The following is a 17,949-nucleotide window of genomic DNA, read 5'->3' on the forward strand; positions in this document are numbered from 1 at the left end:
TTCTGCATAAAAGTTCTGCAAAAGTTCATGCCAAAACAATACTGCTATTTTAAAGTCAAGGGGACTAGCTTCTGGACTGATCTGTGCTATTAAAGGAGAAAAATTTGCAGGTAAGAACCAAAATTTTCCTTTCCTATTCATATAACCGATGTAGGGGATACACTGGGCGGGAACTCGAAAGATCCGCTCGAAGCACATTTCTTCAAACTGTGCCTCCTCCAGTGCTCAAACATCCAAATGGTAAGGTCTGGTAAAATTATGCAGCAAAGGCCATCAATACCCTACAGCTTTCCTGTGGTGCTATGAGCTGACACTCTGCTTAGGAGGCTGCTTGTACCCTAGTAGAACGTGCACGTGACCCTCTGGAATCACCCACTCTTTGCAGAGATAGGCTGAAAAAATAGTCTCTTTCAACCAACATGCAATTGTGGCTTTAAATGCCTTATTGCCTTTCTTTGCATTGCTAAACAAGACGAACAAATGATTCGAACATCGAAAACTGTTAGTGACCTTAAGGTACTGCAACACAGTGCGACACTAATCCAATAAGTGAAGCTTTCTGGCATACGGTGCCTCCAACAACAAATGCAGAAACGCTGGAAGCTCCACGATCTGGTTGAGGTGAAACGATGAGACGACCTTTGGAAAAAAGGAAGGAACTGCTGCAATGACACCCCATCATCTGAAATCTGTAAAAAAGGATCTCTACACGACAAGGCCTGAAGTTCTGAAATTTACCAGGCTGAAAAAAATCGCCATTAGAAAGATGGTCCTTCAAAGACGCTCACCGCAAAGGCTCAAAAGGAGGCCCATATAGAACCCACAGAACCAAATTAAGGCCCCACAGACAGACATATCCTAAGCACCGGCGGACAAAAATGCTTGGCCCCCTACAAAAAACTACGACGTGCGGATAAGAGGCCAACGGCCTCTCCTGAATTTTACCTCTAAGACAACCTAAGGTTGCCACGTGCACCTGAAGCGAATTGTAGGCCAGTCCCTTTGTAAAGCCCTGCTGATAAAAGGCTAAAATCTGAAGAATATCCACCTGAAAGGCTCCAGCCCTTCTTCAAAACACCAGGACTCAAACACTCTCCACATCCCGACATAGACAAGAGAATTGGATGGCCTCCGAGCCTGAAACAAAGTAGCAATAAGCAGCTCCAAGTACCCTTTCAACTGCAGCCACCTCCTCTCAAGCGACAGGCCACGAGAAAATTCATCACCCCAATCCTTGAATATGGGCCCTTGTCGAAGTAACCCCTGCAGATGAGCCAATCTGATAGGACTGTCTATTGCAAAATGAACCAGATCTAGAAACGGGGGTGGGGGCTTGGCCAGTCTGGCACAACCAGAACCACCCTGCCTGGCAGGGCCGGTACAAGGGTATTAGGTGTCCTAGTCGAGCTGCCTGCCTTGCACTAGCCCCCCCCCCCATTTGCACCCGAGTGGGCACTGCTTGTAACCCACTAAATCTCTACTCCTCTGCCTCAAGCGGGATAGGCTCTGCTCGCGGCCCCACATGGCTGCTCTTCAGCGCTCCCTAAAGATCAATGCCCAAGACGACTGCCTAGTTTGTCTAATAGGACATGCCGGCCCTAATGCCTGGGTGTTGCTCTATGCACTGCAATACTCTGCCAACAAGAGGCCATGGAGGAAACACATAGTAAGATTACCACTGGAAAAGGATGGACCAGAGCCATCTATTCCTTCTGACCCGAACTTGCGCCTGAGACTGAAAAACTGAGCCACCTTTGCACTGCCTGGTGACGCCATTTGATCCAGCTGGAGATTGCCCCACCTGGCTCGAATGAGATCAAAGGCCTCTGTGGACAACTCCCATTCTCTGGGGGTCTAACTGCTGTGATAATCCACCTACACCTTGTCCACTCCAGCCACATGAGATGCTACTATCCCTACTAGATACTGTTCTGCCCAGACAAACAACTCCTGGGCCTCCAGAGCCACAAAACGACTTCTTGTCCCTCACTGACGAATGATATACGCCACCATCGTTACATTGTTTGTGAAGACTCATTGTCCTTACTCGGACCTACGGAAGGAAAGCAACATCCTGCGAATGACTCTGGTTTCCAAACTATTGATAGACCAGAATGCTTCCACTGCCGACCATAGTCCCTAAACCGTCTGCTCTTTACCAAATAGCCCCCCCAACCTTTGAGACTGGCATCTGTGGTCACCACCATCCAGTCTAGTCTCGAGATCCACCCCTTTCTCCAAATTGGGTCAAGACAGCCACAAGAGACTGGATCTGGAATTTCCCTGAAGAAGCAAAGGAAGATGAAATTCTGACAACAGATTTCACCAGGACAAAAGTGCCCTCTGCAGAAGTTGTATGTGAGCAAATGCCCTTGGCACAAATTCTAGTGTAGATGCCATAGAGCCCAGGACTTGTAATAATCCCTGGGCACCGAGAGCCACAGTAGACTGATGACCTGCACCTGCAACTTCACCACCCTCTCTGGAGTAAGGAACACCTTGCCCATAAGGATATTGAATCGTGCCCCCAGGTGCTCTGACTAAGGGCACTAGATGGCTCTTTTCTAGGTTCACTACCCAGTGCAGAGATTGCAAAAACTCTATGACTCGAAGCAACTGCCAACACTCCAATTCCATCTTCATCCGGATGAGCCAGTCAGCCAAATAAGGGTGGACCAGAATCCCTTCCCTTCGCAGTGCTGCCATAACCACCACCATCACCTTCGTGAAAGTCCGTGATGCTGTCTGAAAGGAAGAGCTCAAAACTGGAAATGCTGCCCTAGCACCATGAACTGTAGAAACTTATGATGCCCCAAGCATATTTGAATGTGCAGATAGGCCTCCGTTAAATCCAAGGATGCCAGAAACTCTTCTTTGTGGACAGCTACTATCACTTTCCTCAATGTCTCCATCCGAAAATGCAGGACCTGCACCAACGCATTGATTTTCTGAAGATCCAGAATGGGCCGAAAGGTGCCCTCCTCCTTGGGAATCATCAAGTAAATAGAATACCTTCCTTGGCCCTGTTCTTTTGGCAGTATCAACACAATCACATCTAGATTTAAAACTTTGCAGCCATTGCAAAATATCCCAAACTGCCTCTTCTTTGACAAGAGATATGCAACAGGACACTATGAAGGTTTTGCCGATCGGTTGAGAAAATTCTAAAGCATAGACTGTCTCTTATCACTTCTAGGACCCATTGATCCAACGTGATCTTGGTCCACGCCTCGTAAAAAGAGGGTTATAGCCTCCCTCCAATGACTTCCATGAAAGAGTGGATCAGCCTGATCTTATTGCGAAAATCCTCCAGCTCCTTGACTGGAATTTTCCACCAGTGTTTTCTAGGCGCCCTAAAAGGACTGCTGCCTTTTGAAGTTCTGTTTCTGCAAAGAAGCTGAAGAACTTTTGCTGGAGCAAAATCACCTCAGATCACAGAGATGGGACCGTAACAGGAAAGTAGTCTTCCTGCTCTTATTATCTTCTGGCAACATGTTCCCTTTCAACTCCCCCAAAATCCTTCATCAGTTACTCCAGATCTTCCTTGAACAACAGTTTCCCTTTAAAAGGGAGATTACAGAGCTGTGTCTTGGACCATCCACTGACCAATTATGCAATCAGAGGAGCCACCCGAAGACTCGGCCGAGACCTCAAACATCCTCTTCAACTGAATCGGCAGCGTTTGGTCTTGGGCATTTCTCAGTGTGCCCACCACCGCCCCAGGGACAGTCATCTTGGTTACCACTGAAACAGAAGCATCTACCATGGGGAGCTCCAAGATCTCCTCCGTTATAGAAACATAGAAATGACGGCAGAAGACCAACGGTCCATCCAGTCTGCCCAGCAAGCTTTCACACTTATTTTTTTTTCATACTTTTCTGTTACTCTTGTCCCTTTAAATAACTTCTTTGGTTCTATTTCCCTTCTACCCCCACCATCATAGATAGTAGTGCTGGAGCTGCATCTAAGTGAAGTATTTAGCTAATTGGTTTGGGGTAGTAACCGCTGTAAAAAGCAAGCTACTCCCACGCTTGTTTAGGATATTACTTCATCATTGCCCTGCCTACCTTGAGGCCGGCCTCAGGAGTATCCCAACTCCCTGTTCACCAACTTCACTTTTTTAGGCAACGGAAAAACCTTTGGTGGTCCTTGTAGCCCCATCAGACTCTTCCTGGACAATTTTGATCCCCAAATCTTCTATAACATGGGAAGTAAGGAGTCGCAACTCTTCCTTCCGGAATAAGCGGACAACCTTAGTGGCATCATCATCTTGCGTGATCGGGACCTCCTCAGGCTCGGACATGTCCTTGGTCGCATCTGGATCCATATCCACGGGGGTCCCTCCGAATTCATTTCCTGAAGGGCGTCCAAGACCCAGGCAGTAGAGAAGAGCCCCAACCTGCTGTATGGAGTCAACCTAGACTTCTGAGAGGGAGGTTGCGAGTTCTGGGACAGGGGTTGGTTACCCCACTGTTGCTCCCTTCTTGGCCAGGTAGGCCTTGTGTAGAAGCAACACACTATCCATGGAGAAGTCTTCCCCATTATTGGACCCCCTAATCCACCGCATCCTCAACAGTCTCCCCCTCACATCTTTGGTCCTCTACAGCTGTTTGCATCATTGGGGACAGCGGGGGTGGGGAATCCCTGGGCTCCCTGGCAGATGTCTGTTTCTTGCCACGAGCCCTCAAAGTGACCACCTGTTGATCCTCTTGAACGTGTTCAGCAGACAAGAAAGTAAATAGAATGCTAAGAATTATTAGGAAAGAAAATGGAGAATAAAACAGAGATGATTATACCTCTGTATTATTCCATGGTGTGACCTCATCTTGAGTATTGTGTGCAGTTCTGGTCACCATATTTCAAAAAAGCTATAGCAGAATTAGAAAAGGTACTGAGATGGGCGACATTCTAAAGGGAATGGAACAAGTTACCTATGAGGAAAGGTTAAAGAGGTTAGGACTCTTCAGTTTGGAGAAGAGATGGCTGAGGGGGGATATGATAGAGGTCTATAAAATAATGAGTGGAGTGGAACGAGAAAGTGTTAATCAGTTGTTTACTCTTTCAAAGAGTACAAAGACTAGGGGACAACAACGAAGTTATGAAGTAATGCATTTCAAACTAATAAGAGGCTATTTTTTTTTACTCTATGCATAATTAAGCTCTGGAATTTGTTGCCATAGGATGCAGGAAAGCTATTAGTGGAGCTGCATTTAAAAAAAAAAAAAAAAAAAAAAGGTAAGGACAAGTTCTTGGAGGAAAAGTCCATAAATCATCATTAAGATGAAGTTGCAGAAATCCACTTCTTATCCCTGGGATATGCAGCTTGGAATTTATCTACCCCTTGGGATCCTGCCAGGTACTTGTGACCTGGATTGGCCACTGTTGGAAACAGGATGCTGGGCTTGATGGACCTTTGGCCTGACCCAGTATGGCAAGCCTTATGTTAACATTCACATGCTGTCCTACCTTGGCACCAGCGAGTTTCTGCTCTTCTCTCACCCTCACTCAGTGTCAGTCTGTTCTGTGTCACTTTCCCAAGCAGCAGAACAGACCAGTAATGTTTTCCATTGCTACTCGAGCTGTGGTGTAACAGGGATTTGTATTTAATCAACAGAGCAGGAAATGCAATCAACTGCAGGGCACAGGTATAGAGCATGGCACTGCAAGAAATAGTGTGATGTGGGATAGTGCTTTGGTGCCAATGTAGGGCAGGGAATGGCATAAGCCAATCAGTCTTTAGTCAGACTACACGGCTAGCCCAATGCGCACAGTGATTGCTGGGGCAGGCACTAATCAAGCATTGTGTTACCTGTTCAGAAACATTGGGCTACAGCAGACTGCATTTTTTCAATATATTTATTTTTAACATAAAAGGTAAAACTGTAATTAAATAGAACTTTGGACTTTCCTTAAAAGTATAAACATGATTTTAAACCAAAAGGTTGAAGCACTTTAGAAAAGTACAAATGATTGGGGAAAACCAAAATTGCCAGACCAGCTATAGGGGCACTCAGAGTAGACTGTGGGAAGTGAGAAAAGGAAAATTGGTTCTTACCTGTTAATTATTGTTCCTGGAATACCACGGATCAGTCCAGACTCCTAGGATTATGCCTCTTCCAGCAAAATTAGACAGAGAAAGTTTCACTGACAGTGGCATAGAACCCGGAGTGCCATCTGCAGTCCTTCAGTATTGACCTGTACCCAAGCCAAGATTTTCTCTATAACAACCTTAAAGCAAATAACTTTCCACAAATGAACAAGGGGGAAAAAAGGTTAAAACCCCAAAAGAAAATGGTTCGCTTCAAAACTCCAACCCAGGAGAACAAACTTGAAATCGTAAGCAGCTCTGCAGCTTATACACAACACACTCATGTCAGAAATACGAGCAGACTGTCCCCCACACCAAGACAGGACTCTGGACTGATCCGTGGTATTCCAGGAACAAAAGTTAGCAGGTAAGAACCAAACTTTCCTTTCCTGTTCCTTCTTGGATCAGTCCAGACTCCTGGGATGTACCCAAGCTTTCTTCGAGCAGGACTACAGTCCTGCTCGAAGAACACTCACCAAAACCCTGGTCTCTGGGGCTTGGACATCCAAACGGTCATGTCTGGCAAAAGTGTGCAACGACTTCCATGTAGCCGCCTGACAAATTTCTTGTGGCGACACCAGCAGGTACTCAGCCTAAGAAGTCACCTGAGACCGAACTGATTGAGCCCTCAATTCCTCTGGAACTGGACACCCCTTACACATACAAGTCAAGTTTATTGCCTTCTTCAACCATCTTGCTATTGTGGATTTTGAAGCCTTCTGCCCTTTCCTAGGACCACTCCAAAGCACAAAGAGATGGTCAGATATCCTGAAGCTATTGGTGAACTTGAGATAATGCAATAAATTTTCCTTCACATCCAAACAACATAATTCTCTACGATGCAGGGCTTTCGCGTCCAAATCTGAAAAGGCTGGCAGTTCCACTGTCTGGTTCAAATGGAACGCTACTACAACTTTCAGGAGAAAGGAGAGCATCATCCTCAAGGAAATGCCAGTAGCCAAGATCTTTAAAAAAAGGTTTGCTGCACGATAACACTTGAAGCTCTGAAATCCTTCATGTGGAACAAATGGCTACCAGAAACACCACTTTCAAAGTAAGATCTTTTAATGTTGCCCTTTTTAAAGGTTCAAAAGGCGCCACACACATTCCTCTAAGGACTAGATTAAGGTTCCATGAAGGACATATTTTCCACACAGGAAGGCCATAGATGTTTTGACCCCCAAAAGAAGAGGAACACACCTGGGTGGGTAGCCAACAACACTCCATGCACCTTGCCTTTAAGACAACCCAAGGCCACCACCTGAACCTTCAGAGTTAAAGGCCAAGTCTTTCATCAATCCTTTCTGCAAAAAAGCCAAGATGTGAGATATCAAGGCCTGAGGCAAGACTATTTCTTGACCCGTGCACCAGGACTCAAAAACTTTCCAGACCCTTACATACGACAAAGAAGTGGATGCCTTTCTAGCCTGCAACAAAGTAGTAATGACATCGTTTGGATATCATTTTGCTCTCAAACACCTCCTCTCAAAAGCCAAGCCGCAAGACAAAAGTGATCCGCCCGATCCGAAAATAACAGACCCTGACGAAGCAGCTTTGGCAAATGGGTGAGCCGTAGCATACGGTCTTCTACCATGTTGACCAGATCTACGAACCACAGGCCACTCTGGTACCACCAGAATCACTTCTCTGAGGTGATTTTATATTAGTCGTGGCAATTTCCTACCAGAGGCCACAGAGGAAACACAAAGTAGGATCCCTTGGGGCCAAGGCAGAACTAGAGCATCCATACCTTCCGCTCTCTTCTGTGACTGAAGAACCAGGGCGCCCTGGTGTTCCTTCATGATGCCATCAAATCCAGGTGGGGCATACCCCACCAGCGCAATATCAAAGCCATCGCTTCGTCTGACAGCTCCCACTCCCCGGGATCCAGCTTCTAGCAGCTGAGAAAATCCACTTGCACATTGTCCACCCCGGCAATGTGAGACGCCGCTAACACCACCAGATTCTGCTCCGTCCAGAGAAACAAGTCCTGATCTTCCTGGGCTACCGCCTGACTCCTTGTACCTGCTTGTCTGTTAATATAAGCCACCATGGTTACGATGTCCGACAAGATGTGCAACGCATGGCCACTCAATGGAGACAAACGCCAGCAATGCTCACCGCACTGCCCTCGTCTCCAAATGATTGATAGACGAGGACTTCTCTTCCTCGGACCACTGCCCCTGGGCCGAGTGACTCTGGCATACTGCTCCCCAGCCAGAGAGACTGGCATCTGTGGTATACACCACCCAGTCTGGTACTTCCAAGTCCACTCCGCGCCTTAAATGCTCCTGGCCAAGCTACCATGAAAGACTGGTCGGGGGGCTCCTCGATTGATAGCGGAAGATGAAACTGTTCCAACAAAGGATCCCAATGGGAAAGGAGAGACCGTTGCAGAGGCCTCATATGCACAAAAGCTCAAGGGATCGGCTCTAATGTCAAGGCCATATAGCTCAACACTTGAAGGTAATCACAGGCCCTGGGTACCTCCCCTTTCAATAACCAGCGCACCTGCTTCTGCAACTTGAGTATATGATCCTCAGAAAAGAAGACCCTTCCTGTACTGGTGTCTAAGCACTCTCCCAAGAACTCCAGAACCTGAGATGGGGTGAGATGACTCTTCACCAGGTTCACCACCCATCCCAGTGATCTCAACTGCTGGCCTCACTTCATTGAGTGGACTTGGCTCTGCCAGAGCCCTGGATGAGATCTTCTTTGCCTGGCTTTCTGCTCCCTTGAAAGGGTTCCAGGATTGCTGCCTTCCAGCACTTTGCATCTCAGCCCCTGCCGAGGGCCTTCCTGCATGAAGCCATCTCTTTGATTGTAACCAGGACCAGCCCGCAAAGGAACCTTTGTTTCCTCTGGGCTGGCAGCCTATGCCTTTGGTCTCCCTGACACACTTCACGAGCTCCTCTAAGTCCTCACCAGAAGCTTTCCCTTAAACAGTAAGGCTCCCAAACGAGATTTAGACCACACATCCACTGACCAGTTCCTTAACCAAAGGAGCCTTCTGGCCGAAACCGCAGACATCATAATTCTCGAAGACGTTCTGATGAGGTTATACAGGGTATCCATTACATAAGCTGCTGCTGCCTCCAGACAGTCCGCCTACTTAGTCTCAAGATGGAGAAAACAATCTCATAGCCTGTAACTGCTGCACTCAGTGCAAACTGGCCCTCTGCATGAAACTACTGCACACAGCAGCCCAAATGCCCAGCGCAGACACCTCAAATATCTTCTTGAGAGGAATTGATGGGGGGTTATTTTACTTTGAGATTATAACTTTCTGGGCATCATATATTAGGTTTTAATTTTGTTTTAATTTTGAAGAATGCTTTGATAATTTATGTATTGTCTTTTAAAGAACTCTGTAAACCGGCTTGAAGTTATTTACGAAAGTTTCGGTATATAAAATGATCAAATAAATAAATAAATAAAAATTTCCAACTTCCTGTCCTTCAGTGCTGCTGAACCAGCCACAGGAATAGTGGTCTTCTTAGTGACCACAGAAACCAACACATCCATCTTAGGGAGTACCAACAACTCAAGGGTGTCCTCCCGCAATGGATACAACTTAGCCATCGCCCGACTTACCTTCAGGCCCATCTCAGGAGTATCCCTCTCCATGACCACCAGCTTTTTCACCAACTTCTGAAAAGGACCCATCAGTCCATCCATGACTGGGTCCACGCCCTCTTGAGCAGACTCCTCCTGAGGAACTTTGATCCCCAGCTTCTCATGAACACGAGGAATTAAGGGCCACAATTCCTCTTTCCGGAACACATGCACCACTTTAGGGTCATCCTCCTCTGGCACTGGCTCATCTGGAACTCTATTGGAAGCAGCTGGATCACTGTCCATCCCAATTGGATCCGGAAAGTCTGGAATCTGCGGAGCCTTATCTGAGCCAACATCTGAACTGCCCTGAGCGGTGCTCATTCTGAAGACCCTGGATGCCTTGAGTGGAACCAGACCACCCAGAACTTCCAGGTCTCTTAGCTGGTCGCCGATCACTGAGCCTTTGAGCCCGGTCCATCCTCCCACCCGCCTTTCGTGCCAAATATGATTCGTACAGAATTCAGAGGAAAATGAAATGGGATCCTCTGATACATCCTCAGAAAGATCCCCTTCCAAAATCGGGCTCCCTCCAATCGAAAGTACCCTGCTCCACTGGAGGTGAGAGGTCCTCACGCCCCCGAAACTGTCCTGAGGGGGCCTCAGCGCTGGATAAAATGGCAGACTTTCCCACGCCTGGCAGGGGAAGGGAGGCTGACTTTAAAGTCGTTCCCGCACTTGCCTTACCTTTGGGCTGCTGCTCTTGTGCAGTCTCTGACTGCCCTGATCCGCCCTCTTCCCCTTGAGAGGCAGCGGGAACACAGTCCGGTGCGAGATAGATGTCCTCGCGTTGCCGCATGAGTGGCATGTACTGCCATGTGCCATCGCAACTCCGCAAACCGCACCGACTCCACAGAGGCCCGGACCATGTGGCAAAACAGCCCTGCTGGCCGCGCTGCCAAGAAAAAACCTTTCACCCACACACTCATTTCCCAGTAGCTGCTCAAGGCTCCAACATAGCCCTCCCGGCTGCTAAAACCTTGCCAAGTTTTTTTTTGTATAACTTAACTTAAAACAGAAGGCTAAAATTACTTCCCTGAAAGAGCAGCTGCTGTAGAACAATTGTTCTCCTCGGGGAGGAGGAACTAGCCCCACTAGTTATACCTCCCCCATTAGCGAGCGACAGCCAAGGGTCCCCGACCTCCTACTATTTTCCCTCACCACCAGGAGGGATAGCCCTACCAGGGCCTAGCAATCTTCTGGGAGGATATAAAGCAAAAAGAATTTTCTCTCTCTCCCCCCTCCCCTACCTCCCAGACCATAGGGATTGCACCTCTATCCATCTGCTGGAGACTGAGAAATACTGAGGGACTGCAGGTGCCACCCCGGGTCATGTGCCACTGGCAGTGAAACTTCCTCTGTCTCCATCTGCTAGAAGGGAGGCACAATCCCAGGGGTCTGGCCTGATCCAGGTATGAACAGGAGAACGACAGCTTCAGCTCCAGTCTGGAAGCACCTGAACCACTAACCTTCATATGGAGGGGGGGGGGGGGGGAGAGAGAAAAAGCTACCCAGCTCAAGGAGCGTTGTTTGCGTCGAGCTAGTCCTGTAACTGTGCTGCTGGTACAGATACAATAGATGAGTCTCTATTACAGAAACCATATAGCCCACCGCAAATCCACAATGCTGGTGGTAAATTAGGCACAAGTCATCTGCTTAAGGGGGATCTGCCTCCTAAGATGGTTGGGTTTGGTAACTGTCTCCACCTCATTTTCTAGAAAAGAAAATCACTTTGCCCTCATTAGGTTGATGCTTACTGACAAGAGATTGTGAAGTTCAAGCAGTGTTCTTACTAAGTGACCAGGGACGTCAAGAGCTGGGAGAAGAAAGGTGGAGGGGACCCACACCAGAGTAAAATGGACTGGAGCTGGCCTGGCCATTTCAGAACAGGGACAGGTAGCAAATGATTCCACAGTGACCTAGAGTAGCGGAGAGATGCTTGCAAATTAACTGTGTCCCACACCGTAGCTGTGTGCAGAAGATGGTTGTAGCCAGAGCTAACATGAAGGCTTTTGGAATTGTCTTATAACAAAATGAAGAGGGCTTTCCCATTGCTACTTGTCATATCCTCATCGCCTGGTTCAAATCAGTATCGTCATGAAGCAGAAACTCCTGGACTTCCTCCTTCATGGCAGCCCTGGAGACAGAACACAAAAGTGAGCTCTCACAGTCTGCAGTGCATGCATTCATTTCACAGATTCTCCCATCAGTGCCAGCGGAGGCTTTCTCCAGCAAAGCTTCTCAGACAATTTAACTCTGGTCACACCACAAAGCATGCAATTTATCAGCAGGAAACAGTCTCCAGCTACCTGCGTGCTCTGCGGTCAGCCTCGCAGTGGATATAGTGCGGTAAGTAATCCAGCGTGGTCTGAAAGCAATAAGAAAATAATAAGAACTATTGTTCTCCACCCATTACTTCCTGAGCAATACTGACTCCTGGTGACTTTCTAGATTCAGGCTTGGCTCTGCCCATGCAGCCGGCTTTTCCCAGCCCCGTCTCATTAAAAATAAAGCGATGAGTAGCGGCAGAATCTCACACTGTAGTGCAACATGTCTCCACTCACCAGCTCCTTAGCAGTCACCCTGCAGCCATAGCAGAGCAGGTTAAGGAAGTCTGACCTGGTGGGAAACCGTAGAGAGAAGAGCTTTTAAACAAGACCACACCAGAATCAATATGGTACCAGTTACAGTCAGTGAGAAAAGCAGCTTTACAAGCTATTTCTAGCATATAACAACAATCCAAACATGCAATGCATCAATCTAGATAAATGAGGCTTGACCGACGTGTCGCGCATGCACAGGCGAGAGAGCACGTCGGTCAGAGCAGGTTGGTCACAGCGGTGGATATGGCGTTTTGTGGTGGGGAGGAGCAGCGGCGGCGGTATCCAAGCGTCGGGCGGGCCAGCAACGAGCTCGGTGGTGAGGCGCACGCAAGAGACCCCCCCCGGAGACATCCCATCTCCGTGCCTGTGCCGTCCAAAGGGGGCGGGGCCGCGCTTAATGGGACCCTGGGGTGGCGGGCGAGCGGCCGACATCTTGCAGCAAGAATGAGGGACCCGAGCTGTTGCTGCCACTGGTATGACAACACTGGGAGAGGGAAGGGGTTGTGGATGAGGTGGGAGGGGAGGGGAAGGAAAGGGAAGCTGAGAGGAGATGGAAGGAAAAGGGAAGAGGATGTGAGTGAGTAAGTGGGAAGGGTAAGAAGTTGTGGAGAAGAGAAAAAGAGGGAGTGGAAGAGGGCTGAGGGAGAGGGAAGGGGTTGTGGATGAGGTGAGAGGGGAAGGAAAGGGAAGATGAGAAGGGATGGCAGGAAAAGGGAAGAGGATAGGCTTTGACCGATGGTCCACAAATGCGCAGTAGAGAGCAGCTGTACCTCGCGTGTGCAGAGCAGAGAGCTCTGACCGATGGGCCGTGCATCTCTCTCCATGGAGACAAGAACTGGCGTGAGTTCAGCGCGCGGACAAGGAGTATCGGGGGGAGGAAGTTGGGACGGGAGGAACGGCGAGAGCTCTGACAGATGCGCAGTGCCACAAGGGAAGGAGTGAGTCACATAGCGTAGTGACTGAGAGGGGACGGGAGGGGGATGAGAGTGAGGCATGGGATTGGGAGAGGGTGGGGAGTGACTGAGGAGGGGAGGGAGTGGGAGTGAGAATGGGGGGGGGGGGAGGTGAGAGTGAGGGAAGGGGGTTTCAGTGAGAGGGGAGGGAGGCAGTGGGAGAAAGAGGGTGAGTAAGATTGAGGGAAGGGAGTTTGAGTGAGGGCAGGGGAGAGAGTGACCGAAGTGAATGAGCGAGGGGGAAGGGGTAGTGATGGAGAAGAAGTGTAGAAGAGTGCAGTTTCTGAAAACCGAACTGAAAAAATATTTATTAATGAAGCCCGTTCTTACGGGCTTAACGGTTTGTGCATATATAAAACAGATTTTCTGGAAATGCTAGGATGGGCAGAGTAGTTTGGAGGGATTGACACCTTACCTGAGAGTGGATGAGCTGCTGGCGGAAGCCTTCATGCAGCATTCACTCTGCTCCTGTGACCTGGCACAGCGCTCTTTCCCGGGTGGGTCAGGGGAGCTCTTTTGAGAAAGACGCTCTGAAACCAGAGCGGCATAGAAAGCGGAGGCCTTTCCTGGAACAAGAAAAATGCACATCCTAGAGGAGGGTTCACCACTGAACAGCACTATTTCTTTACAAATGCAGATCTGCTCAAATCACCTATTCTTGGCAGTTTGCCCAGTCAAGCTCCACGGCACATCGAGGGAGCAATTTCCATGTTGCCCACAGCCATAAACCTTTCAGCTCATTTGCAAGAGGGAAAGCATGAGCACATTTTCTTTTTGAAACTTGCAGACTTCTGGAGTTACTGTTGGAGCAGATACAATTTGCATGGAAGATTGTACCTTCAAATCCAGCTGCGCTGTCCACACGTATCCCTTTCCAATGTGCTCACCACATGCCCCTTTCACTGTAGCTAAAAGTAGGCACACACCTATTTTCAAAGCTGCCACTCCACCCAGCTATAAAGGTTTTGCACCCGAGCAAATGCCACTGAACACTGCCCGAGCAGCCGTCAGACGCACGGTAACAAGATCACGGATGTTCCCAGCACTGATCATTAAAAGGAAACAGCTCTGCAAGCTCTGGGCGGGAAATTTTTTTACAAAGTACCTGCAGACGTTAGCTTTTACTTTATCCCCAAGTTCACAGGTTGGCCCAGTACGCACGGACACATTCGTGCAACTTCCTTACCTGTGCATTTACACGCAGATTTCTGACAATCGTATGAAAATGCTTTCCTTGCCCCACCTCTGCCCCTGGAACAACCACCTCGCGTGCAGGGGGGGGGGAGCCTATGCAGAATGGAGTTGTGCGCGTACCTTTTCCTGCATCGTCACGCTGGGCAATATTCAAATGCCAATTTCCACCAATGAGGGGAAGGAGGGCAGGAAAAAACTCTCCAGGGAGCTCAGAGACCCGCACTAGAAGCCTGTAACACGGGGCGGGCGCTAAACTTGTGTTGCTAGGGTGGTAGGAAAATAAAAAACATTTTGCCTTTTAATGTGACTTTATTTTCTAGTGGGCAGTGTGAGTTTCTTTTTAGGGCTCCCCACAGAAAGAGTTGATGATCCCCCGTTTACATACCAACTTGCGTATCCAAGGGACACAGGCAGAAGAGGCAGAATGTAGCAGAATCCTTGTTGAGGCCTCCCACATTCAACTTCTCACTGGTCCTACAGCAAAAACAGTAAAACACATTCAAAATGTTCCAGAATACTGCCCAGACCATGGCAGTGGGAAAATATGCCGGAGCCTCAGAAGCCAAGGCCCAAGGTGTTCTCCTGCAGGCCGAGGCTCATCACTTAAACTCTAGACATCTTTTTAATGGAGAAATTACTTACCTGATAATTTCGTTTTCCTTAGTGTAGACAGATGGACTCAGGACCAATGGGTATTGTGCGCTCTCCTGATAGCAGATGGGAGACTGAGTCAGATTTCAAAGCTGATGTCACCTTACGTATACCCGTGCAGCAAGCTCAGCTCTTCAGTATTCTCTTTGAAAAGCCAGAGTGGATATATGTTGTTTAATACTTGATTAACCTTGAACAGGTTCAACTGATTATATCTATAAAAACATTTTGGCACTGGAGACCACTGGTGCGCTGAAACAAACACCGACACCTAGGTAACCGCAGGTGTCTTAACATAGAGGTAGGCCAAGGCTTACCCATACAGTCTTGAGATTGATATCAGAGGTTCTCTATTTCTGGAGCAGCAGTGGGCGGGATGCTGAGTCCATCTGTTCTCACTAAGGAAAACGAAATTATCAGGTAAGTAATTTCTCCATTTCCTAGCATGTAGCCAGATGGACTCAGGACCAATGGGATGTACAAAAGCTACTCCCCTACCGGATGGGAGGCTGCTCGTGGCCCACTTAGTGCTGCCCTTGCAAAGGCTGTGTCCTCCCGTGCCTGGACATCCAGGTGGTAGAACCTGGAGAAGGTGTGTATGAAGGACCATGTCGCTGCTCGATGGGCGACAGCAGCTTGGTTTCCGCCCAGGAATCTGTCTGGGCCCTTGTCGAATGAGCTTTAACTGAGGGGCAAGGGCTTTCCTGCCTCTACATAGGCCACCTTGATTACTTCTTTGATCCAGCAGGCTATGGTGGCCTGCAAGTCCGCTTCCCCTGGTTTCTTCCCACTGTGAAGGACGAATAGGTGGGCCGTCTTTCGTACAGGTTCCGATCTTTCCAGGTATCTGACTAGAAGTCTGCCGACATTAAGATGGCGAAGGAGGTGCGAGTCTTCCGAGTCCTTACGTTCGTCTGGAGATGGTAATGATATGGTTTGGTTCAGGTGAAACTGAGAAACCACTTTCGGTAGAAAGGAGGGGACAGTGCGCAGCTGTATGGCTCCGGGTGTGAACCTAAGGAATGGTTCCCGACAGGATAGCGCTTGAAATTCAGAGATGTGATGAGCTGAACATATTGCTACCAAGAAGGCTGTTTTCAAGGTCAGGAGCCGTAGTGACAGACCGCGTGTGGGTCTGAAGGAAGTTCCCACTAGGAAGTCTAGTACTAGATTGAGATTCCATAGGGGCATCGGCCACTTTAGGGGTGGTCGGATTTGTTTGACCACTTTCAGGAAGCAAGAGACATCTGGATGTGTTGATAGTCTGATGTCCTCCACTTTGGCTCTGAAGCAGGCCAGGGTGGCAACTTGAACCTTGAGAGAGATGAGTGTTAGCCCTTTCGTCAAGCCATCCTGCAGGAATTACAGGATCATGGGGATTTTTACTGTTCGCAGAAGGAGCCCACAGTCCTCGCACCAGGCTTCGAATACTCTCCAGATCCGTATGTAAACCAGAGATGTGGAGAATTTGCACGTTCGAAGTAGGGTGTCAATCACTGCCTTGGAGTAGCCGTTCTTCTTCAGGCGAGTCCTCTCAAGGGCCAGACAGTAAGAGAGAATAGAGTCAGATCTTCGTAGAGGATTGGACCCTGTCGGAGAAGGTCCCTGTGTGGAGGTAGGCATAGAGGGTTCCCCGCAAGTAATCTTCGCATGTCTGCATACCATGGTCTTCTTGGCCAGTCCAGGGCCACTAGGAGGACTAGTCCCCTGTGGTGTTCTATCTTGCGGATGACCCTGCCTATTAGTGGCCATGGAGGGAAGGCATACAGTAGGGCTTCCTGTGGCCAGGTCTGGACGAGAGCGTCGATCCTCCAGGACTGTGGTTCTCGTCTACGGCTGAAGAACTTGGGCGTTGGAACGGGTTGCCAGAAGGTCCATGGCTGGGAGTCCCCAGCGATTTACTATTAATTGGAAGGCTGTGGTCGACAGCATCCATTCCCCTGGGTCTAGGCTCTCTCTGCTGAGGTAGTCCGCAGAAACGTTGTATTTTCCCGCTATGTGGGAGGCTAAAATCCCTTGCAGGTTTAGTTCTGCCCACGCCATGAGAGGGTCTATTTCCAGGGACACCTGCTGGCTCTTGGTTCCTCCCTGGCGGTTGATGTAGGCAACAGTTGTGGCGTTGTCGGACATGACTCTGACTGCCTCGTCCCGGAGTCTGTGACTGAATCGTAGGCAGGCTAGCCTGACTGCTCGAGCTTCCAGGAGGTTTAAGTTCAATACAGTCTCTTCCTCGTTCCATTGTCCCTGGGCCATCAGGCCCTGACAGTGGGCTCCCCACCCTTGCAGGCTCGCATCCGTGGTAAGCAAGATCCAGTTCAGTGGGGATAGGGTTTACTCCTTTGCTCAGGTGGTCTTCCTGTAGTCACCATTGAAGCCGCTTCCGGACCTCTGCTGGTAGCTGGAGGTGGATGTAGTTCTGGGACGTTGGATTCCATCGTGATAGTAGGGAGCGCTGTAATGGTTGCATGTGGGCCCTTGCCCACGGAACGACTTCCAGGGTTGACGTCATGAGGCCGAGGACCTGAAGGTAGTCCCATACCTTGGGGCGAGCAGAGGCCAGCAGTTTCCGCAGCTGAGCCATCAGTTTCCTTCTCCTTGGAGGGGGAAGGAAGACCTTGTCCTGTTTGGTGTCGAATTGGACTCCCAGGTACTCTAGTGACTGGGAGGGTTGTAGAGAGCTCTTGGCTGTGTTGACGACCCACTCTAGTTCCTGCAGCAGGTTCTTGACCCTGGTGGTCACCTGACGACTCTCCTCTGGGGACTTTGCCCTGATCAGCCAATCATCCAGGTAAGGATGTACCAGGATTCCTTCTTTTCTCTGTTGCCGCCACTACCCCCATGATCT

General features: G+C 49.0%; 1 protein-coding gene across 3 annotated transcripts in view; it reads right to left on the reverse strand.

The window, feature by feature from the left end:
* Positions 1–5,840: 5,840 nt before the first annotated feature.
* CTU2 (cytosolic thiouridylase subunit 2) overlaps positions 5,841–17,949 on the reverse strand; it is a 43,725-nt gene continuing 31,616 nt past the window's right edge. For 2 of the 3 annotated variants that reach the window (XM_029608629.1, XM_029608628.1), the window contains exons 11-15: positions 14,839–14,927; positions 13,675–13,825; positions 12,268–12,322; positions 12,013–12,071; positions 5,841–11,840 (exon numbers count right to left, since the gene is read on the reverse strand). In XM_029608629.1, coding sequence (XP_029464489.1) covers positions 11,765–11,840; positions 12,013–12,071; positions 12,268–12,322; positions 13,675–13,825; positions 14,839–14,927 — 430 coding nt within the window. In that variant the 3' untranslated portion in view covers positions 5,841–11,764. Of the gene's footprint in view, positions 11,841–12,012; positions 12,072–12,267; positions 12,323–13,674; positions 13,826–13,852; positions 14,060–14,838; positions 14,928–17,949 lie in introns of those variants that run through there. The other variant, XM_029608630.1, reaches the window with a different exon arrangement.

Source organism: Rhinatrema bivittatum, chromosome 7 (genome assembly GCF_901001135.1).
Source record: "Rhinatrema bivittatum chromosome 7, aRhiBiv1.1, whole genome shotgun sequence".
Lineage (NCBI taxonomy): Eukaryota > Metazoa > Chordata > Amphibia > Gymnophiona > Rhinatrematidae > Rhinatrema > Rhinatrema bivittatum.